Source organism: Lepus europaeus, chromosome 11, assembly GCF_033115175.1.
Source record: "Lepus europaeus isolate LE1 chromosome 11, mLepTim1.pri, whole genome shotgun sequence".
Classification (NCBI taxonomy): Eukaryota; Metazoa; Chordata; class Mammalia; order Lagomorpha; family Leporidae; genus Lepus; species Lepus europaeus.
In genome coordinates, this window is record NC_084837.1 from 116217420 (window position 1) to 116241331 (window position 23912).

Here is a 23912-nt window from a genome sequence, read left to right on the forward strand (position 1 = left end):
AGGGGTATTAGCAGGGATCTGGATCAGAAGTGGAGTAGCTGAGACTTGAGTAAGTGTTCATATGGGATGCTGGTGCTGCAGGTAGTGACTTAACCTGCTGTTCCAAAGCGCAAGCCCCAGATTTTTATCCCATTTCTAAACTGTTGTATGTATGGGGAGGGCTTTTGACAGAAACTGTACAACTACCAATTTAGGATGAGATTAAATCATTATTTCATAACTATGGGCATAATCTATTATTGATATAAAGGGAATTCATAAACTTTAATAGACAAATAAATGGAAAACAAGATACATATGCAAGAAAATTTGAAAATATAGTAGGCAGAACTTGGAATTTTGGCCATGATGCTTTCAGACTCACTTTCCCAATCAAAACCTCTATGAAACTGGACAAGACACATGAAGCAGGCACTGAACAAGGGCAGTGCAGGACTGCGGTCCTGAGAAGAGAAACCAGGAAAGCCCTGAGCCCCTGGCTGTCTGCCTGGCCCACTCCCCAGACCACAGCACAGGGACACAGAGCCAAGAGAGAACAGAGGCCTCCCTGGGGACGCGGCTGGGTCTGCTGAGGCTGCAATCTGGGCGGGCGGCGCGGGAGCAGGGAGCCATGGGAAAAGGAACACACAAGTCCACACTGTGTTCTAAATGCTCAGCCAACATCAAGATGTGTGCGTACAGGGTGAGACCCAAGAGCCCAGCAAAACGCAGTGACTAAGGGGCTGTGAGAGCAGACGAGGGTCTATAAGCCGCAGGATCTGGGAGGCACTGGAACTCCCACATCAGGGAAGAGACTGCACCCACCTCCCAGCTGATATGTCTGCACCCGAGAAGGGCTATGCCTTGGATGAAGGGCCACTCTGTGCTGAGAAACCAATGTGAAGAGCTATGGTGAGACTTTACTCAGAAAAAAACAAAAACAAAACACTGGCAGCTGGGTTAAAGGGTGACTGCACAGACGGAGACCTCAGGAATGACATGGAAATCAATCAGCCAGGGAACAGGCGTAAGGCTAGCCACTAAGAAGCCTGGGCCCCACGTGGCAGTGCCTGGATCAGTTCCTGACTCCAGTTTCCTGCTAATGCAGACTCTAGGGGCAGTGTGATGGCTCAGTGATTGCCCTCCTGCCCCCATGTGGGAGACCTGGCTTGAGTTTCTGCCTCCTGATCTTGGCCTTGTCCCAGCCCCAGGCACTGTGGGTATCTGGAAAGTAAATCAGCAGACAGGAACTGTCCGTCTGTCTGTCCCTGCCTGTGGAATGAAAGGCGGAAAGAAGGAATGAAGGGGGACTGCATGGATGGGAAGGAGGGAGGAAGAAAGTTCTCTCCCTGAGCTGTGTGTTGACATTTCAAAGGGTAACACAATCTAGAGCTACTTGTTTATATTACAAAGGACAATTGGCCAAGACCTTTCCCCTGATTACCCAGTTCTAGAATAAACATCACTCTAGGTCTGCCTTAAAAAAAAAAAAAAACTAAAAATAAGCTTCCACAGGATGGAACTGGTTCTCAGTGGATTACAAAGATGAAGTTCAAGGCCTTTAAACTAAGACAACAAAACCCAGACTCTCAACAATGCAATTTCCACAATGCCCAGAACACAATAAAAATTTCCAGATGAATATAAAGCAGTAAATGTTAACATATATTAAAGAGGAAAAAAAGTCACTAGAAATAGTACTAAGGATGATATGGTTGCTGGAATTAGCAGACAAGGACTTAAAAACAGCTATTTTATGCAAGTAAAAAATGTATATAAGTCATACAGATATTTTTGATCTAATGGAGGACTCTCTTAGCTTTGCATTGGAAGTTTTAGGAAGTACCTAAAGCAAGGTCTCAGTAGTTGTCCAAGAAATAATTTTAACTGTACTCAAATGTTTAAAAAATACACTAATGACATTATTTTAGAATCTCATTTATTTGAGAGGCAAAAGAGAAAGAGAGAGAGAGAAGGACCACATCTGCTGGTTCATTCCCCAAATGCCAGCAGATCCAAACTGGCAGCTGGGAACTCAGTCTGTGTCTCCCAAGTGGACAGAAGGGATCTAACTACGGACGCCATCACTACTGCCTCCCAGGGTCTGTATCATCAGGAAGCTGGAATTAGGAGCACAGCCAGGAATCAAACCCAGCACTCCGATGTGGCAACTGGGTTTCTTAACCACTTCTTTTAAAAATATATATTTAGAGGCTGGCATTGTGGCGTAGCAGATAAAGCTGCCACCTGCAGTGCTGGCATCCCATATGGGTGCCAGTTTGTGTCCTGGCTGCTCCACTTCCAATCCAGCTCTCTGCTATGGCTTGAGAAAGCAGTGGAAGATGACCCAACTGCTTGGGCCCCTGCACCCACATGGGAGACCCGGAAGAAACTCCAGGATCCTGGCTTCAGATTGGCTCAGCTCCGGCCATTGCAGCCATTTGAGGAGTGAGCCAGCAGGTGGAAGACCTCTTTCTCTCTACCTCTGCATCTATAACTCCACCTTTCAAATAAACAAATAAATCTATTAAAATATGTATGTATACATATATGTATATATATGTATGTGTATATATGTGTGTGTGTATATATATATATATATTTCAGAGTTAGAGAGATCTACCATCTGCTAGTTCACTCCCCAAATGGCCCCAACAGCTAGGGCTGGGCCAGGCTGAAGCTGGGAGCCTAGAACTCCATCCTTGTCGTCCGTGTGGCTACTGCAGCCCCAGCTGGAGCACTTGAGCCATCCTTTGCTGCTGCTTTCCCAGTCGCATTCGCAGGGAGCTGGATCAGAATTAGGGCAGCTGGACTCAAACCAGCATCCACATGGGATGCCAGCATTACAGGCAATGGCTCAACCCGCTATGCCACAGTGCCCACTGCTCTTAACCACTTCTTACTACTGACATCTTAAACCACTAGACAGCCCTTGGCCTGCACAAGCTTGAGACAGGTGTTACCTGTCTCAATGTGAATGTAAGGTGATCTTAATTTGGCTTCTTACTTTTAAGCAGATTTATGAGTATCTTAAGGGAGAGCCATGATGAATTTGCCGCAAACTAAAACCTCTGAAAAATAAATTAGATAATTTGTTAAGAACTAAACAAATTAGGAGAGCGGCAAGATGGCGGAATAGGCAGAGAGCACATTGAAAGTCCGGGGAGAGACAGTTTATTAAAAGTGGAGATACTGCAGGTTCAAGGAAGAGTAGGGGAAGAAACAGCAAAAGAAACTCTTCCAGAACTAGTGATTCACAGTGGACCTCCATGGAGAGCGTGGGAGCCCAAGTTCGGGACACCAGCGGCAGAATCAACACACCAGCACTGGAACGCAAGGTGAGCCGAACCTCAATAGCCCGAGACACCAGCGGGCAAGCGGAAAGAGGAGACTAGAGGGAACGAGGCTTGAAACCCTGTGGGGAAAAATTCACCAGGATAACTAGAAGAGAGAGAGAGAGAAAAAAAAAAGTGACCGATATGGACACGAGTTTCTCTCTCTCCGCTCACTTCTCAAAGGTGAGCAAGACAAAGAGCAGGCACCATTTTGGACATACGTCATAAGCAGGCCGACCTCAGGTCTGCACCGGCCCTGAGCCTAGCAGAAAAACCTGACTCTGGGGGGAGGGGTGAAAAAACAGGAGATTAGGATTTAATGAATGTGTGGTGCTAATGAACTGAGACTGTGAAAAAAGAGACAGTGGGGGAGAGAACTCACAGAATTCACATGAGTACTCTCCAGAGACACTACAATTCGGTAACCTTGGCAACCCACTGGGAGTCTGTAGGAGAATTGGAGCCCACACTGAGGGCAGCACAGATTCCCTGTGTGGTCCTTGGGAAAGAGCTTCCGATCTCTGGCTCCTGTGGGCATATCATTCGCCTGCTAACTACCTCCAATTCTGTTCAGCTGTGTGGAATTACTTCCCTTTTGAATCAAAAAAAAAAAAAAAAAAGAGAGAGAGAGAGAGAGAGAGATTTACCACGCCTAACCTGGGAGTATCATCTTTGACACACCCTCAACCCTGAGGAACCAAACAGAGCTCTCAGGCCACACTCATCTCAAGCCTCTGAGGCTCCACCGAAAGCAGACAGTCCACTTAATATAGAGCCATAGTGTAACAAGAAAAAACACCACAGTGAAGAAACCAAATATCTCCAACATGCCAAACAACAAACGCAAAAACCAAGCTAACAAGAACAAGGAAGACACTATGACGCCCCCAAATGAAAAAGACACCCCAATTCAAGATTATGAAGATGAAAGATAGAAGAAATGCAAGAAGCGGATCTCAAAAAATTGATAAGAACATTAAGAAGTTCTCAAAAACAAATTCTTGAACTACAGAAATCCTTAATGGACAAGATAGAAAATCTCTCTCGTGAAAATGAAATATTAAGGAGGAATCAAAATGAAATGAAACAACTAGTAGAACAAGAAACAGTGATAGTGACGAGAAACCATAATGAAATGAAGAACTCAATAGATCAAATGACAAACACATTAGAGAGCCTTAAAAACAGAATGGGCGAAGCAGAAGAGAGAATATCAGACTTAGAAGACAGAGAACAGGAAAGGAAACAGGCAAACCAAAGAAAAGAAGAAAATAGAAATCTAAAAAATATTGTCGGGAATCTACAGGATACTATTAAAAAACCCAACATTCGGGTTCTAGGAGTTCCTGAAGGCATGGAGAGGGAGAAAGGATTAGAAGGCATTTTCAGTGACATACTAGCAGAAAATTTCCCAGGTTTGGAGAAGGACAGAGGCATCTTAGTACAGGAAGCTTATAGAACCCCTAATAAACATGACCAAAAGAGATCCTCACCACGACATGTTGTAATCAAACTCACCACAGTGAAACAGAAAGAAAAGATTCTAAAATGTGCAAGAGAGAAACGTCAGATTACTCTCAGAGGATCTCCAATTAGACTCACAGCAGACTTCTCATCAGAAACCCTACAAGCTAGAAGGGAATGGCGAGACATAGCCCAGGTACTAAGAGAGAAAAACTGCCAGCCCAGAATATTATATCCTGCAAAGCTCTCATTTGTGAATGAAGGTGAAATTAAGACTTTTCATAGCAAACAGAAACTGAAAGAATTTGTTGCCACTCGTCCTGCACTGCAAAAGATGCTTAAAGATGTGTTACACACAGAAACACAGAAACATGGTCACCAATATGAAAGAAGGTAAAGGAAGGAAACCTCACAGCAAAAGATCACAGGAAGCTCTGTTTCTCTTTGACATAGAATTAAACTCTGATGCTCTGTTAAAGCAATGTATTAAGGTAATCTATTATGTTCTCTTGATGTCTGTTAAATTCTAATTGTTCAAAAACAGCTGAATTTTTATTAAGAGCTATGGGTTATTTAAATATGTGCTTATTTTCAAAGATTTGAATAATCACCTTATAACAATGATCAGATTTGGTCTATAATATGTCATGGTTTTAAGGAATCTTATTTCAACCAGATACTTTGGATTTTGAGCCTTCTTTGCATTCTTGACAGGCATTCAAAAAATCAAAGTTTCAAACAATCTGGTCTCTAAAATTTCCAGTAAATCCTGGACTTTGGTTTTTCCAGTTTGGGCCCAACTGAAAAAATCGAAGGACCTATATCTCTCATCTTATACAGACACCAACTAATCAGGCTATTTGGATTATATTAGAAGGACTGTCAAGATGTGACGTGGTACTAAATCTTAAGTTTCTATAATGGAAAATGCTATTAATACAAATGTTTGAGAATTAAAAAGTCTAATGATCTTGTGTTACTAGACATGATAGTTATCTTAATGAGAAAGCCCCAGAGGCCTAAAGGGTTAAATACTTGTAAAATCCTACAGGTGCTTTCAAAAATACTGTGAAGTAAGCAAGTGCCTCTTGTTGGTTGATGAGTTTATAATTTTTTTTTTTTTTTACAGGCAGAGTGGATAGTGAGAGAGAGAGACAGAGAGAAAGGACTTCCTTTTTGCCATTGGTTCACCCTCCAATGGCCACTGCGGCCGGCGCATCGCGCTGATCCAAAGATTGGAGCCAGGTGCTTCTCCTGGTCTCCCATGAGGATGCAGGGCCCAAGGACTTGGGCCATCCTCCACTGCCTTCCCGGGCCATAGCAGAGAGCTGGCCTGGAAGAGGGGCAACCGGGATAGAATCTGGCGCCCCAACCAGGACTAGAACCCGCTGTGCCGACGCCGCAAGGCGGAGGATTAGCCTGTTGAGCCACGGCGCCGGCCGATGAGTTTATAATTTTAAACATGGCAACTTAAAGTCTTTTGTCATCCACAGTTATATATGATTTGCTGCTCATAAAACTAAAGCGTTGTTGGTTCTGTGTTTAGCTGTCCTCCTATAGGTTCCTATGGACTTTTTCCAGCCACTTCTATTGTATTCAGTACTTTGGGATGGCTCTGTAAACAGATGAAGCCAATAATGTATTAACAGTACCAACTGAGGGAAAGTATGGTTAACTGAGGTTACTAAAAACAAAAAGCAATTCAAATCAATTGGCAATCTACAAAAAGAGTTAAAGATTTTAAAAGCTATTATTAAAATTGGTATATTGGTCTATTATGTTATGATATATATGTGTAATATTGTATGTCCATGGGAAAATTTTATTAAGAATTTTATTTTAATTTGCTTATAGATAAGATTGTCCATAAATTTAAGCTGCTAAATTTAATCAAAGATACATTTTAATTCATGTGACCTGAATCTCTGTATCATATGTTTTATACTTGTTGGTAGAAAGAAACTAAAAGCATTTTATATGGTTGTGCTTAAGTTTACTGGTTAAACAAACTACACCATGTTAGATATTTAAGAGGTGTTTCCAAATACATGATTCTTAAAATTTATAGAAGGCATTGGACCTTCTTGTAAATGTTTTCTTAAGTTGTTATCTAATGGTTGAAACTGTTTGCTAAGTATTCATGTGATATTGCTATTGTCAGCAAGCGATCTAGGACTTGCTCCCGCATTTCTCTATTCTAAGCCCAACTTGTTCTTTCATTTCTCTATTCTCTTCAAGGTAGGAAACTAATTCTATTATGAAGGAATCTGTAGGATGCACAATTTAATCTTTAGACCTTATTAAAGAGATGACTAACATTTTTCTGTAATAGCATAGCCAAAATAAGAGCTTAAATAATAATCTCATAGCTAGATTTACTTCACCATCAGCGAAGTATATAGTAAGTAGAAAAAACCTGCCTTTCAGACCAAAGGGAAAGACAGTTTTAAAGTGAGAATATAATTTTCCTCATGGGCATTGTCTACCTTAGAAAAACTACTACAGAACATGCCTGTGACTATAGACTTTTAGTTCAGGCCACTGAAGATTAGAGATGGGACATGGGCACTCCCTTGACTTGCATCCTCTGGTCTGCTTTAACAAAAACCAGGAGGAAAAGAAAGCTAGGCATCAGAAACAATGGGTGGCAGGCCTATTAATGGCTGATCTGTACAGTGATCTGCCCTCAAGGAGACCCAACAGGCCAGTCCACTGCAGTGGCTTTCAATGTGGTAAGCCTGGGCTTCAGCAGAAGTCAACTTGTGAAGAGCCCTGGCAGCTCTGCCAAGAGTTGGATCACTGGAAATGGACCGGCCCTGGAGTCGAAGGATGCCCAGGTCAGAGCCACAGATCTTATTGGCTCTAAGCTGAAAAGCCCTTCACTCAGCCCAACGTCCAAAGTGACCACTGCAGCTGAGGGGATGGTCAAGTAGGGTCAGCAACATTGCAGGCAGAACTGTAAATTTCTTGTTAGAGATGCCACCTGCCTTTACCTGGCCAGCTCTCCTCCCAGGCCAGCCAAGTAATGAAAGTCAACAGGGTGCCTTCCCCTAGGAGGTTCACACCTCCCCTAGGATATACCCCATGTGAAGAGATAGGTCTGGGCCTCTTAACTTACAAGGCCTAAAGCCCAACAGATTATTACCAGGCCCCTTCTATCAGGTTCTATTTGCCTCTCAATCAGAAAACTTAATTGTAGCTTAGACAGCACCTGTGGGGAACCGCAGGCTGGCCACCTGTGAGAACCTCCTCATCTGCATAGCTTGCAGCAATCGGTCGACCACAAGGCCCACGAAAACAGCCAGGTGAAACAGATGAAACAGAATGGACTCTGCATAAACAACTAGGAGGAACCCGGTGAAACAGATGAAGTTGAGGCAGGACGGACTCTGCATAAACAACTAGGAAGAACCAGGTGAAACAGATGAACTTTCGACCTGAGACTATACGCGTCCTTTCATCTGATTGGACGATACCAGCGTGAACTGCACGTGAAGAGAGCCGCTATTGGCTGTGGAGCGGATGCTCCACGGGACTTGGGGTATAAAGTGACATTGGGAATTGGGCTTGGAGCTCCTCCTTCTCTTTCCTTCTCTCTCCCCCCCACTCTTTCCTTCTGCCCCCACAAGTAAAAGTTCCTTGAGAACCGAGAAACAGTGACCGTGTCGTGATTGCGTGGGACCCTTGCTGGCGAGGGTCCGACAAGCACCTTTCTTAGCTCCTCTAATAATGACTCTGTCCTTTGTTCTAGACCCTGTCTAGTGCACTTGGGCCTCATTCTTTCGTAATCATAACCTCTACTCTACCACCAATGGCTCTACTCCCAACCTGTGTGTACTGATGGTACTCTTCCCCACTTAATGCTGTATAATTGTTCAGACCTGGTTAATGCCACTCTTAGGATCATTGGTTACTATCCTCACCCTGTCTTTTATGACCTTGTCTAAATATGATCAGAATCAGCGAACTTCAAAGGCTTCCATAACCTTGGCAACTCATGATGAGAGCCTAGGGTGGTTACTGGCGCCATAAACTAGTGTCAATTTGTTGGGTCAACAACAGGAGTTGTTGCAAGTGCACTTGCTCCTCATGTGGGATCTCTGTCCTTAATGTGCTGTACACTCTTATTTAATGCTATAACTAGTACTCCAACAGTATGTTTCACTTTGTGTTTCTATGTGGGTGCAAACTGTTGAAATCTTTACTTAATATATACTAAATTGATCTTCTGTATATAAAGAGAATTGAAAATGAATCATGATGTGATTGGAAGGGGAGAGGGAGCGGGAGAGGGGAGGGTTGCGGGTGGGAGGGAAGTTATGGGAGGGGGAAGCCATTGTAATCCATAAGCTGTACATTGGAAATTTATATTCATTAAATAAAAGTTAAAAAAAAATGATCGGTAGTTATGAAGACAGTACAAATAAAATTTTTTTAAAAACTTAAAAAAAACTAAACAAATTAGATAAGGCTGTTCAGAATCATCTATGCATACAGAAGAGCTTCATATGTATAGCTTGGCTTTATTTATTCTCTGATTAAAACCAGTGACAGCTATGAGCCTACTCTGTGTCAAATGTGACAACTACTACTGTAAGTGGCGCACGGCCTAACTGAACACATTTAAAACAAGCATTATCATACTCTCGGAGGTAATGTAGAAGTGGCAGGAAAAAGAATTAAGTCTCCCTGTTTCGGTTTGGTTTTTGGTCGTAAAGGATTAAGCTTAGAAGTCCTGGAGGTAGAAACACCCATTTGCAGCTCTGGCATGATCACTTGTGACCTTGTGTTTTCTAATGAAATTGACCGACCGATTCACTCAGTCATTTCAGTCTTTGGCTCTTGTCCACTTCCCTTTGTTTTAAATGCTCATACTCACTGTAAGGGTACTGTAAACTACTTGAAAACTCTTACAGGTATTTCTGTGATACAGGGAGCACTAGAGGACACTACTGACACACCTCTGGCTTGTTGCTGAAACAACACAGTGTAAATCAGAGAATCCCAAATCCATATTAGTCTCCATTTGTCACGCTTGTTTGTTTCTGAGCCTAAAAACATCCACCTACTGTTTAATCATGAGTGAACGTGAGGTCCGAGGCCCTTCTCGTCAGTAATATGCACCAGAAATCCTCCTACAACTTGCAGAGCCTTCTCATTGACAGGATCCAAAAGGACGTCTGGTGCCTCAAAGCTTTTAAAGATGTGACTCACAACTGTGTGTACGAGAAGCCAACGGAAACAAGGGGTGCCAACAGCCTGCTCCCAGGGCGTAGCTGAATTTAAGTCCAAGAAGCTTTCTTTTCAGAAAAACTCAAACCCACACACAGAATGAAAACAAAGCTGTACAGCTACAGTGGCAGCAGCAGGACCACCTCCTGCGAGACCAAAGGCACAGACACATCTACACTTCGCTGACTGATGGTATCCACTGCAGAAAGGCAATCTTTGAATAGAAAACAATTATAGTTTGCAAAGAACTTCAACATCACCCTATGGAGCGGAGGTGGAGAACACACAAGGTATCATGCCCCACTTCATAAAGTTATAAATAAAATCCATGACAATATGTGTATGTAATTTTGTACCTACAAAATTAATGCTTTACAGAAAGGAAAATAAAAACAAAACAGTGCAAAAAAAAAAAAAAAGCCTTTCTATTCATGAGATTGTTTTTCCTGCATTCATCTCATTCAAAGGTACAGCTAAAGGAGTGAGCAACCTGAGAGGGCCCGCATTTCCCCACTGCCATGTACATGTGCCCCTTCGTGCTTTTTCACTGTCTACTGCCCATACCACAGGAACTCTCACTTGCCAGTGAACCACAGCCTCGCGAAGACTGTCCTCAGCAAACACCATCTGAGGCTCATCAGGACCACGAGGGAGAGGCACAAACACAGGAACAACCCCCATGGCAAGTGAGGGTTAAAGCAGAAAACTTGCCCAAGGTACCACGCCAAGGTCACACGCCCAGCTTTCCAAACCCCGGAGAATCCCCGGCCCTGCTTCACTCCCTGTGTTCAGGCGCTCCCTGAACACACATGTGAATGAAAATTTTATTCCTATTACTTCACTCTCTATGCACAATTTAGTAAACCAGAACCCATAAACAAAGGTGTTCTGTCCACTTTAAAAATTCTAGTTTAGGGGCTGGTACTGTGGCCCAGCGAGTTAAAGCCCTGGCCTGTAAGCACTGGCATCCCATATGGGCACCGGTTCCAGTCCAGGTTGTCCCATTTCCAATCCAGCTCCCTGCTAATGTGTCTGGGAAAGCACCAGAAGAGGCCCCAAGTCCTTGGGCCCCTGCACCCACGAGGGAGACCCAGAAGAAGCTCCTGGCTCCTGGTTTCAGATAGGCCCAGCTCCAGCCATTGCAGCCACTTGGGGAGTGACCAGCAGATGGAGGTCCTCTCTCTCTCTACCTCTCTCTTCCAAATAAATGAATCTTTAAAAAAAAAAAAAAATTCTAGTTTAAAGCAAAAAAATTATAGCATTTATAATCATACAAAATACCCTAAAGATGTATAAGGCACACATAGAAGTTAGTTTCTAGTGCTCATTTGTCTTTAGAAATATTTATAGGATAATCTTACAATTTCCAAATTCTTTGTGAACAGCAGCAAAGTTAGCTCCTTTAAGTCCTAAGGAAACATCCAAGGTCTTCAGTGGTACCTTCTTTTTTATTTTTTCTAAATTTTATTTAGGTTATACAAGTTTTATGTATTTCACATATACACATTCAGGAACACAGTGCTATTCGGTGGTACTCTCTCTTGACAGAAGTACAGAGCATCAGAGAGGGGTGTGTGGTGCAGTGGTCAAGCTGCAGCCTGGGACACCCACGTCCCACACTGGACTGCCAGTCTGAGTCCTGGCTCCTCCACTTCCCACTCGATGCCTGGGATTCTGGTTTTGGGGTGGCCCAGCCTCACCTGCCATGAGGCTGCATTTGAAGAGAGAATCAGTGAATAGAATATCTTTTCTATCTTTCCCTCTGTCTCTCTCTCTCTCTTCCATTTAAATAAAGTAAATAGAATTTTTTTCAAAAGTACACAGTGTTAATATCTGATTAATATCTGTTAATATCTGAAAGCATCAAAGACACATGAAACAGATATAAAAAGTCGTTTGACTATAACACACAAATATAACAGCAAACTCATTATTAATTTAATGTAGAAAAATAAGACTTTATATTAGAGTGCAAAGTGTTACAATCAGCACACAGTCATCTAGCAAACTGTTCTAAAAACAATGAAGAAAATCAGGTAGGCTCATTCTAAACATTTTTTTTATTCCATAAGATTTTAGATAATTTCTACTCAATCTCTAAAAGGAAAAATATCTCTGTAGTAAAGTTATGTTAAAACACAATGTACAGGATGGGCCTAGCAGTTAACACACCTGTTAACATGCCTACATTCCACATCAGAGCTGGTTCTACTCCCAGCTCTGCTCCTGATTCTAGCTTCCTGTTAACACACACTCTGGAGGCAGAAGGTGTGGTTCAAGGAATTGGATCTCTGTCACCCCTGTCAGAGACCTGAACTGAGCTCCCATCTCCAGGCTTGAGCCTGGCTCAGGCCCAGCTACTGCCAGCAATTACAGAGTGAACCAGCAGAGGGAACACCCTCTGTCCCTCTGTCCTTTGCCTTTCTGTTTGCCTCATGCTCATATAAATAAACAAAATAATAAGATTAAAATGAAAATAACAAGATATCAGAGCAAGTGTTGTGGCACAGGAGTTATGCTGCCACTTGGGACACCTGCATCGGCTGGGGTTCGAGTCCTGCCTCTGCTTCTGATCCAGCTCCTACTAAATGCACCCTGGGAGGCAGCAGGTAACAGACCAAGTACTTTGGTGCCTGCCACTCAAGCAGGATGCTCAGATGGAGCTCTGGGCTCCTGGCTTCCGCCTAGCTGTTGCAGGCATCTGGGGGAGTGCACTAACTAGCAGGTGGAAGATCTTCACCTGTTTCTCTGCCTTTCAAATAAATGAAAAATAAATTTAAAGATTTAAAAAGAAGATATACAATGGAAGCTTATGTAAGACATTTTCAGAATAGTTCTATGTTTTAAATAAAATAAATTTTGATCCAATGATTGCTCCAATCCTAAACCTGAAATTTACTTAGAAGTCTATTTTTCTGAAGTGGAAGAATAAATCTACATTAGCTGTGGATATATCTTTCACTTTTTTTCTGCCTAAAAGAACTCAAAAGTGGGAGCAAAGACTTAGGATCAGACCTGCCTTAGCATGCCCGGGAGGTTTTACTCAGAGCAAGGGAGTAAACAGCAATGGATGGGGAATAACACACCCTACCTTTAGAGTTTGTCTTTGTTGGTCCTCTTTAGATGATGCCCATCACACGGAGAAAAACGCAAATAAGTGTTTTTCTGAACATGAACCACATGTCATGTAGCAGGCAGTCCCCTCAAGGGGAGGAAGCAGAAAGACAGGTACTGATGATGGCACTTTTAGAGCAAGTATGTAGCTGCTTCTCACATTTAAGACGTAAAAGGCAGCCAGAAAAGACCCGTGGATGGTGGCTTTCCTGTTTTACTCAGTAAGAAGATCCACATGTTGTTGGTACCTGTTAACCGGAGCCACAAAGGAGAAGTGAAAGCATCCTTTCACTGGACAAGAGCTGACAAGAGAGAGAAGGGAAGCGAATTTCCCTCAAGGCAAAGTGACACAAGGGACAGCACAGTCCTGGGAGGCACACGCGTAAGCCTGCATCGTCACAGGAACACTATGTAACAACCTCAGCTCCGAACAAATACCAACACATCTGGAAGGTCGGTGAAACGACGTCTTTAAAGGAGACAGCGGAGGTTCTCTTACTCTCCTAATGGATGCAAGCTTCTTTCCCGGGTACTTAATTCACACAAGGGGACTGAGAAAGATGCATGCAAGGCAGATGACTGCCTGCTGAAGGTAAAATGAGGAGCCATTTTCAGAGGCATCTAGAAACCAGCCTGGAGGGTGACCTGGTCCTGGAGAAGGGGCCGAGGAGGAAGTCACAGCCGAAGCCTGTGCATCACAGGCCTGCAGCCACAGCACCATCACTCACAGGGACATCAGATCCTTGCAATAGCACTGCTCCCTGACAGAGAGAAAGCCGAGTTCACACAGCACTGTCTCACCAGGGGAAGCAGGGAAGGAGGTGTGAGTCCACTCTGGCACAGAGGACGACTGTATCCCCGCCCCTGTTTGAGAGTTCCAGTGCCCGGGCCTTATAAAAAAGCAACGTTGCTTTTGTCAGCTTTATTATTGCTTTCAAATGCTACACACACTGCAGCTCCTCGCTGCCTGTCCCCTGGGGTAGAACATGCACACCACTCCACCCTGGATGTGCCTCACTGGGTAACAGCAGGGCTTAGTTTCTACAGACTTTTCTCATACCCACAAGTCCCGGACAAGACCCTATTGACAAGTCAGTAGACTGACCTAGAAGTCTGAAACAAGTGGCAATAACTTGGCTGCTCTAACTTTAAACCTGGCTGGTCCAGGTGTTAAACATAATCCAGGCTGGGGCCATGGCTCACTTGGCTAATCTTCAGCCTGCAGCGCTGGCACACTGGGTCCTAGTCCCAGTCGGGGCGCCGGATTCTGTCCCGGTTGCTCCTCTTCCAGTCCAGTTCTCTGCTGTGGCCCGAGAAGGCAGTGGAGGATGGCCCAAGTGCTTGGGCCCTGCACCCACATGGGAGACCAGGAGGAAGCACCTGGCTCCTGGCTTCGGATCAGTGAAGTGCGCCGGCCGTATTGGCCATTTGGGGGGTGAACCATCGGAAGGAAGACCTTTCTCTCTCTCTCACTGTCTAACTCTACCTGTCCAAAAAAAAAAAAACAACCACCATCATCCAAATCACCTAGGATGGCCATGAAAGAGGACCCATTACACCAAGTTTGTAGACCACCTTCCTGTTTGAGGGATTCGATTCTTATGTAAGCTTTAATACACTAGAAATGTTTTGTCAAGAGCATATGCATTGTAGATGCGGGAGACAGCAGTGAGCAGGCAGGCATACTCGCCGGCTTTATCTAGTTCACAGTCTGGCAGGAGGACGACGGAAATGAAGGCGTCACAAGCTAGGAGTGCTTCAGCAGCAGTGAACACAGGAAGCCAGGAAACACGCTGAGGCTCCCAGTCCTCTGCAAACTTCTCTAACTCGGGGTAAGAACGTATTTCCACTGAAACCTCGCTCCCACAGATTTCAGTAAATCGTACGCAAATGCAAGCACAAAGACACGTGCAGTCACAACTGGAGAGCCGTCAGGCAACAATATTTGCTCGTACAAAGTGTGGCAAGCTCCAGTGTTTTCTTTTTTTTTAAATTTTCCTGGTCCTGAACCACTAAGCTGATTGTGGGAGCTCCATAAAAGCTCCTGTGACCTGAGGTTTGAAGAATGCAGCACAGTGATCCCTTTATGTGGTACTGCCATGGATGAAACACCCATTGTTAGCTACAGGTCATCAACTACCTCCCAGGGCAGCACGTATTTATTCCTGACAACTATGATGAAAACGCTGATCCTTGTGAAGGCTACAGAAAACGTGAATAACACAGAAATCCCTAAAAGAACAAATATTCTCAGTGGGGGGATCCAACTCAGTGGTACCCAACTCTAGCATGAAGCTGCACATCACAATCCTCTGAGCAGCTTTGGTAAAATACAGACCCCTGGCCCCACTCAGAATCTACTAGAGTAGACCATCCAGCAGCGAGCCAGGGCCTGTGCGTATTGAAGGTTTTCCTGGAGATTTTTTACATGTGCCCTATCTGAGGAAATCACTCAAAGGGAGGGCAGTTACGAGAGGGGCTGCCTGTGCACATGTTCTTTTTTTTTTTTTTTTTAAGATTTATTTGAAAGACAGAGTTACAGAGAGAGGTAGAGACAGAGAGAGTTCTTCCATCCACTGTTTCACTCCCCAGATGGCCACAACAGCCAGAGCTGCACCGATCCAAAGCCAGGAGCCAGGAGCCTCTTCCAGGTCTCCCATGTGGGTGCTGGGGCCCAAAGACTTGGGCCATCTTCTACTGCTTCCCCAGGCCATAGCAGAGAGCTGGGTCGGAAGAGGAGCAGCCGGGACTAGTACCAGCGACCATATGGGATGCTGGCACTTCAGGCCAGGGCTTTAACCCACTGTGCCACAGCGCCAGCCCCTGTGTACATGCTCTTACCACTCTCCATCCTCTCAAAATCTCTTTGAAGTAATTGGAAATAAAAGTGTGGCAATATTTTCAGCAGCACCAGAACACCAGGAAGAGTCCCTGGTAAACCTGACACTAAGGGATTTCTGGAATTTCTGGAAGATACAGATGGACTCAGTAAACCCGTGAGCCGCTCGGGCACCTGTAATGGACAGACCTCTTCCCCTGGGAGTGCGTGCACCGGACGGGCCTGGGAGGAGTCCCTGAGAGACTCCTGAGAGGCAGCAAGGGTGCTGGCCGAGGTGGGCGGGCTGTCCAGGCAGGCACTGAAGGGTCTGCTAACAACTGGCTACCTCTCATTCTCAGAGTGAGGATGGTAAGAGAAGAGGGGCAGTGCTCGAGGGAAGTTCTGGCTGTCGCGATGGACAAGATGAGCCAATCCCAGAAGGCAGGTTTCCGCATGTGCACATCCCACAGCAGCACAGTCCACGCCTGCAGCTACCCTTCCTGCAGACAGAGAGCCTGTGCTCCTAATTTGCCCTCACGCGGTGTTTAAACTTATGTTGAGGGAACAACTCCACCAAGACCTTCATTAATATGAATGGCCAGCCAGAAAATCAGATATAAAGAAAGAACAAGCAGTTTTGTTGGCTTTAAGAACAAACAACATGGGGCCGGCGCTATGGCACAGTGGGTTAATGCCCTGGCCTGAAGCGCTGGCATCCTACATGGGCGCTGGTTCGAGACCCGGCTGTTCCTCTTCCAATCCAGCTCTCTGCTATGGCCTAGGAAAGCAGTGGAGGATGACCGAGTCCTTGGGTCCCTGCGCCCACATGGGAGACCTGAAAGAAGCTCCTGGCTCCTGGCTTCGGATCGGCATAGCTCCGGCCGTTGTGGCCAATTGGGGAGTGAACCATTGGATGGAAGACCTCTCTCTCTCTCTCTCTCTCTCTCTCTCTCTCTCTGCCTCTCCTCTCTCTGTGGAACTCTGACTTTCAAATAAATAAATAAATCTTTTTTTAAAAAAAGAACAAAAATAGGTACTAATTCCAAGGGTAAAAGTGAATTCTAGAACCCAAAAATAAAACAAAAAGAAAAAAGATGCAATCAGGCCACATGGAAATTAAAACTGTGAGGCCAAGGGAAACCAAACAGAGCACCCAGACAAACAGCACAGCAAAGGAAGGGCGGCGTGCGGGAACAGCATCCTCAAGGACGAATCACATGTAACCGCCCTGCTCGCGCCAATCGGCCTCCTCTCCCAGGCTGATCCTCATGTGTGCTCTGGCAGGACCCTCCGGCACTTAACAGGCCAAGGGAGGGCCCAGGGCAGTGTGGGATGGGCAAGGGCAGGGCCAGGCTCTCCCTGCAGGTGAGTGGACCTCAGGGGTTGGGCCCAGCGAGTCTACCCTGACGTCCCCTTCCTCACCCGGCTCCACATCAAACTCTGCCCAGGTTGTTTCCCCACCCAGGATGCTGCAAGGAGCCTTCACTCTGCTACAGCCTAGTCTCTATTTCGAGCTCAGCCCGAGTGCCACCTCCTTTGGGAACGCTTCCATGACTCTCCTCCCCCAGGCTGCCTCACATGCCCACTGTGCTCTCCTAACATCCCGCACATCACTGTGGGTAATTATTTTGTTAAAGACTTACTTATTTATATGAAAGGCAGAGTTACAGAGAGGGAGAAGTAGAGACAGAGGGAATCTTTCATCCACTGGTTCACTTCACAAATGGCCACAATGACTGGGGCTGGGCCAAGCTGAAGCCAGCAGCCAGGAACTTCTGGGTCTCTCACATGGGTGCAGGAGCCCAAGGACTCAGGCCATCACCCAAGACTTTCCCAGGTGCATTAGCAGGGAGCAGGATTGAAAGTGGAGCCTCTGGGACTCAAACCGGTGTCCATATGGGATGCCAGAGCTGCAGGCTGTGGCTTTACCCGCTGAGCCACAGTGCTGGCCCCCACCGCGAGTAATTTTAATGCACTGTATCATTATTACCTATTTGTGTCCCTATCGTCCTCATCACATTGTGAATGTGCTGAGGGATGGCCAACCAGCAGCACTGGTTCTGTTGAAGTACACAGACAGGGAGTGGTTGTTCAGTTTCTAAATACATCGTGCACGCCTACTAAACGCACTGTTCTAGTATCTGTAGGGAAACATACACAAAGGGTTGTCTGCCATGTGCACAGCAACCTCCCATTCCATAAAGAGACCTATCCATCTCATGCTGGAGCTCCACAAATTCCACAGGATGTGGAATTCTCAATTTCTTGGAACTTTCTCAATTTCTACCATATGCCTGATAGTTGATGAAATTAGATCTAAGAATCCAACAGCTTATTCAAAACCTCCTACAACAAAACACTCCATATTTTTGTTCCCCTCAGAATGTCTGCGGAGTCACACATTCTCATTTGCTGATTCTATCTGAGGGTTCTTCAGGTTTTACATGGCTGATTCTACTCTTCTTGATGGATCTTACCCCCAGGCCACTGAACTTGGCAAATCTATTATGGCAGGACGCAGCAAGGGCCTAAAATACACTACAGTTATAGCCGCAGGTCACCTGGTAACCTGGCAAGCTGAGATATTTGTGCCATGAGTAAAGTTCACAGAAATGGGAGGAGGCATCTGGCGCAGCCATTAGGACAGCTGGACCCCACGTAGAAATGGGAGGAGGCATCTGGCGCAGCCATCAGGACAGCTGGACCCCACGTAGAAATGGGAGGAGGCATCTGGCGCAGCCATCAGGACAGCTGGACCCCACGTAGAAATGGGAGGAGGCATCTGGCGCAGCCATCAGGACAGCTGGACCCCACGTAGAAACGGGAGGAGGCATCTGGCGCAGCCATCAGGACAGCTGGACCCCACGTAGAAATGGGAGGAGGCATCTGGCGCAGCCATTAGGACAGCTGGACCCCACATAGAAATGGGAGGAGGCATCTGGCGCAGCCATTAGGACAGCTGGACCCCACGTAGAAATGGGAGGAAATTCTGGCTCTTCTTCCATTCCAGCTTCCTGCCGAGGGCCTCCATGGGGGCAGTAGTTGATGACTCAAGTACTTGTGTCCCTGCCACTATGCAGGAGGTCAGTTGGGGTTCAGAGAACCAGGCTTTGGCCTGCCCCAACCCCACCAGTTGTAGGCATGTGGGAGTGAACCAGAGGATGGAAGACATCTCTCTGCCTCTGACTTCCCCTAGACTCCATGTATTCACTGCAGCACTTCCGGGACCGCAGGCATCAACAGGAACAGAACAAAACTTCCATGCCTCAAAAGCAGACCAGCTAGAAACAGCTAGAATATACAGGGCTGGGCCTATGCAGAAACACAGAGTGTGATCAGTAAAAGAATCGAAGTCTAGAAACTGCTGACTCACTTTTTTTCTCAGTGTCTTTATAAATCATGCCTTTAAAAAGGAAGATTATAAATAAAATAATTCCATTAATCATTATACAAATCCTTTTATTTTGCTGAATGGGCAAAACTCTTCCAGACTGGAAAGAAAATTTCCCAAGCACAAGCAACCAAACTCAATTCCCCACAGAGCCAGAAGTTTAGAAGCTCAGGTATCCTGGACACCTGGGAACATCACAACCCCTAGACACGTACTTTTACGTGTCTCTTTAAATTGTTCCCCATAAACAAGACAAGAAGCAAGGGAAGAGATCCTCCACAAGCTGAGGGAGTCTAAGGGTTTGCAGCAGCTTAAGCAGCTAGCATTGCACATATTGTGAGAGACTGTCTTCTCTAAAGAGTCGCAACTGTGGCATAGGGGTAAAGCCACCGCCTGCAGCACCAGCATCCCTAATGGGTACTGGTTTGAGTCCTGGGTACTCCACTTCCAATCCAGTTCCCTCTGTTAATGCATCTGGGAAAGCAGTAGAAGATGGCCCAAGTGCTTGGGCCCCTGCACCCACATGGGAGATCCAGAAGAATCTCCTAGCTCCTGGCTTTGGATCGGCCCAGCTCTGGTGGTTGTGGCCATTCGGGGAGTGAACCAGTGGGTAAAAGCTCTCTCTCTCTAACACTCTCTCTCTCTCTCTCTGCAACTCTACCTTTCAAATAAAATAAATCTTTTAAAGAGAAAGAGAGAGTGAGAGAGAGAGGGAGAGGGAGAGTTGCAAGTGGCCCTCAGGGAGGAACTGCCTGCAGAAAGCTGGGTGCCCCTTCCACTGCCACAGAGAAGAGACCTCCCCAGCAAGGCGGACAGAAGCAAGAACGCCACATCCAGTGGGGACCGAGGAGAATACAAAACGTCTATCTGAAAACTTCAATATTATCCTCAGAAGAAGAACAAAATAAAGATTAAAGATACTTTCTTTGAAGTACTACCTCTATACAAAGCTCACCACTTTGGATAAACTTCAGAAAAACGCTATCTTTTAGAGACATAGTACAGGAAGAAGGGGTTAACACGTCAGTCTGATGGAGGAGGAAAGCGACGCGAATAGAAAATACACTAAAAACAAGGTGGTTTGTAGTAATCAGAGGCACAGACCTGGCGTTCAGGAAAAGATGTGCTCTAAAGCCCTTTACACTTAACTTGTATCCTCTTATAAAAGCAGAATCAAAGACAAGCCTGAAGTCAAAGCAAACAAGTGAGGAGGCACAAGGCCAGTCCAGACTGAGTGGCCGGAAGGAGACGGGACGGTGTCCTTCAGCGTGAGAGTCACACTGGCCGTCTCACCCCAGAGCTAAGACCTCCTGCACTCAGAGGCAGCACTGCAGCCCCCAGGCTGACATGCCTTCAACCCGTGAGAAGCAGAATGCAGTCTGCATATTCTGATCTACCATCTCTCAGCAGCAGTAATTCTAAGTAGGATACTAAGTGAGATGGCAGCTACGGCCTAATTAGCAAGCAAATCTGTGACAAACACAGGCTGCCTTATCAAAACTGCTTAGTAGCTACACAAATTACAGACGTTTATTTACCAAAGACATCTTAATTGAACTCACTAGTGGCAGTCAATGTCAAACAAAGGACAGCAAAATGCACGCTCCAATCTCCATGTGCACGTCTGACAAGACACCCTACAGTATAATTAGGTAAAAGCACATGCAGTACCCATGTCATCATGCTGGCACTAGAGGCAACAATTTTTCTGCAAAGAACTTTGTCAAAGGACTGTCCTGTCGTTTTCCAATTTAAAATCTTCCAGGTCAGTAAAACTCTCCATGGTATTCCCCACCTCAGCTTACAGCCGAGCAACCTCACGATGCGCTGATTAATAAATGACAGCGGGGACTTTCCACTTACCTAGATATATTGTTGAAGCTGAGGAACAGACGTTGGAGGCTGGGCAAATTATCCACATCTCTCTAGAAGGAAACAGAAAGCGGAATTCATCAGTGGAGAGGGAAAGGCTGTTAGAAGCGTCCTTGGGCTCGGCTGGTGAAAGCCCCGGTCACTTCTGTTTACTGCAACCTTGCCACACCATTGATTTCCACTGGCGCCAGCCCCACTCTTCCCTACTGCAGACGGAATGGGAGGGTTCCGCACATCCGCAGCGCGAGCCGCACCGCCCGGCAGGCAGAGAGCACGGAGGGAACAGAGAGACGCTGCTGCTGCTCTCAGCGTGCTCTCAGGAAAGATGCCAGAATGCCACTTCAGCATTTCAGCCACGGCACAAACAGTTCCACCCAGCATTTGTTAAAAACCCCTTTCCAGAGGACACCATTCAAAACCTCCATGGTTTCTATGTAATTAGCCTCCCAAATAAGAGAATTCCACAGCTATTTACCTCATTACTCTCAAACGCCAAGAAGTACACCACTAAGTAACAAATAAACCAATTCACCAGCAATGTCCCCCATAAACCTAAAAGCAGGCCATAGCAAGCTTCACGGGAGGGCACGGTAAGGATGATCTCCAAATTTAAACCAAAGCGCTGTTACAGCTACACACGGTACCCCAAAGCACGCCACCGCACTTAGCCAGTAACCCTTAGCAAATTTAGAAATGTTTACACCAAAATGACTTAAAACATAACTGCAAAACATTGAGGGGGGTGGCCTGGGGGCTGGGAGGACCACAGCGTCCTACAGACGCAGACAGGACAAGGTTCTAGTAGCTCCAACTTGCAGTGTTCTGCTCTTGAAAGCCTTGAACACCACACCACCTCTCTTAACATGCTTCTCATTAGGGCATTTATAACAACTCTCAGGAATGTAAGTCTGAACAACACACATACAAGCGTGTGCGTTTTACATACTACAGTGCCGACCTGCAGATCCCATGAAAAGCTGTTCGACTGTTTCCACAGGTCACCCGCTCCCTTCCTTGCTTCCTCTCTTTCTCTCCCCCAGACCCTTTCTGAACGACCATTTCCAACCTGCAGCTTTAGGTGGTGGCAAACTTCTTGAACCATCTCTGCCAGCTACTTCTCTCTGATGTCTGGAAAAATGAAGGGCTGGGCTAGCGGCAGGGCTCACCTTGCTCCAAGGCCCTGTGTTCCAAAATAAATGGCAGCTTACTTCCCATGGAGCCTCTGAGAACCCGAGGTCCTAGGTGCCTCTGCTCCCCAAATCTTCCTGAACTCTCCCTAGGAGATGACTGGCCACAAGAACTGCTGCCAGCAACCAACTGGGGGAGACTCACAGGGAGCACCCTGGATCGCCTTAAATCAAGTCATCTTCTAAAAACAAATCCACCTGTGTCTTTGAATTCCAGCATACTACCTCCAGAGACTGTGGACACCTTTCAAGACATGGCTTTTGGTAATTAAAACATAAAGTCAAGTAACGTCAGACTTATCATTTGTGAGAAATGTATCATAAAGTTTGATAAAATTATAATGCTTTGTAATGATCTACATTTAGGAAACAAAATGTTACTGTAGGTCTTTATCATATTTTCAAAATTATTAACTGTCATTGCCTGATAGTTATAAAGAATATATAATAGGGGCCGGCACTGTGGTGTAGTAGGTAAAGCTGCCAGCGGCACTGCCAGCATCCCATATGGGCACCAGTTCAAGTCCCAGCTGCTCCACTTCTGATCCAACTCTCTGCTATGGCCTGAGAAAGCAGTGGAGGATGGCCCAAGTCCTTGGAGACCCGTAAGAAGATTCTGGCTCCTGGCTTCAGATTGGCTCAGCTCTGGCCTTTGTAGCCATTTGGGGAGTGAATTAATGGATGGAAGATCTCTCTCTCTCTCTCTCTCTCTCTCTCTCTCTCTCTCTGCCTCTCCTTCTCTCTCTGTGTTACTCTGACTTTCAAATAAATAAATCTAAGCATATATAATATATAATAAATTATAAAACTAAAACCCTGAATTAACTACATATATCCCTAGAGCCACTTCTTTTGTTTGTTTGTTTGTTTGTTTGTTTGTTTTGACAGGCAGAGTTAGACAGTGAGAGAGAGAGAGAGAGAGAGAGAGACAGAAAGAAAGGTCTTCCTTTTTCCGTTGGTTCACCCCCCAAGTGGCCGCTACTGTGCCAATCTGAAGCCAGGAGCCAGGTGCTTCCTCCTGGTCTCCCATGCAGGTGCAGGGCCCAAGGACCTGGGCCATCCTCTACTGCACTCCCGGGCCACAGCAGAGAGCTGGACTGGAAGAGGAGCAACTGGGACAGAATTTGGCGCCTCGACCAGGACTAGAACCTGGGGTGCCGGCGCTGCAGGTGGAGGATTAGCCAAGTGAGCCACAGCGATGGCTGAGCCACTTTCTTAGATAGTCTTACCAGAACTTTGAAAGCAAAATAATTACTCATAATCATTTTTGTTGTCCCACAATAATTTTTCTAGCAATTCTGAGATAGGCTCTCATAATGAAATCCTAGCATTACAACAGACAAAAAGAAAATATCATATTAATTATCTATGAATGAGTTATTTATGGGAAAAAAAAAAAAACTTGTGAAAAACTACTAGAAGATAGCTCCTCTAATGGACAGGGTAAACCAAGGATAGAAAATACCTAAAATCTAGGCTATGGGATTCTCCATCCAAGAGTGGCAAAGAGAAACCAAAGA

At 45.6% G+C, this 23912-nt stretch overlaps 1 protein-coding gene across 6 annotated transcripts in view; it reads right to left on the minus strand.

The window, feature by feature from the left end:
• The window catches only part of LRRC49 (leucine rich repeat containing 49), a 191667-nt gene that overhangs the window by 117103 nt on the left and 50652 nt on the right, over positions 1-23912 (minus strand). For all 6 annotated transcript variants that reach the window (XM_062206547.1, XM_062206543.1, XM_062206544.1 and 3 more), the window contains one exon: positions 21197-21258. In XM_062206547.1, the coding sequence (XP_062062531.1) occupies positions 21197-21258 (62 nt within the window). The remainder of the gene's footprint in view (positions 1-21196; positions 21259-23912) is intronic.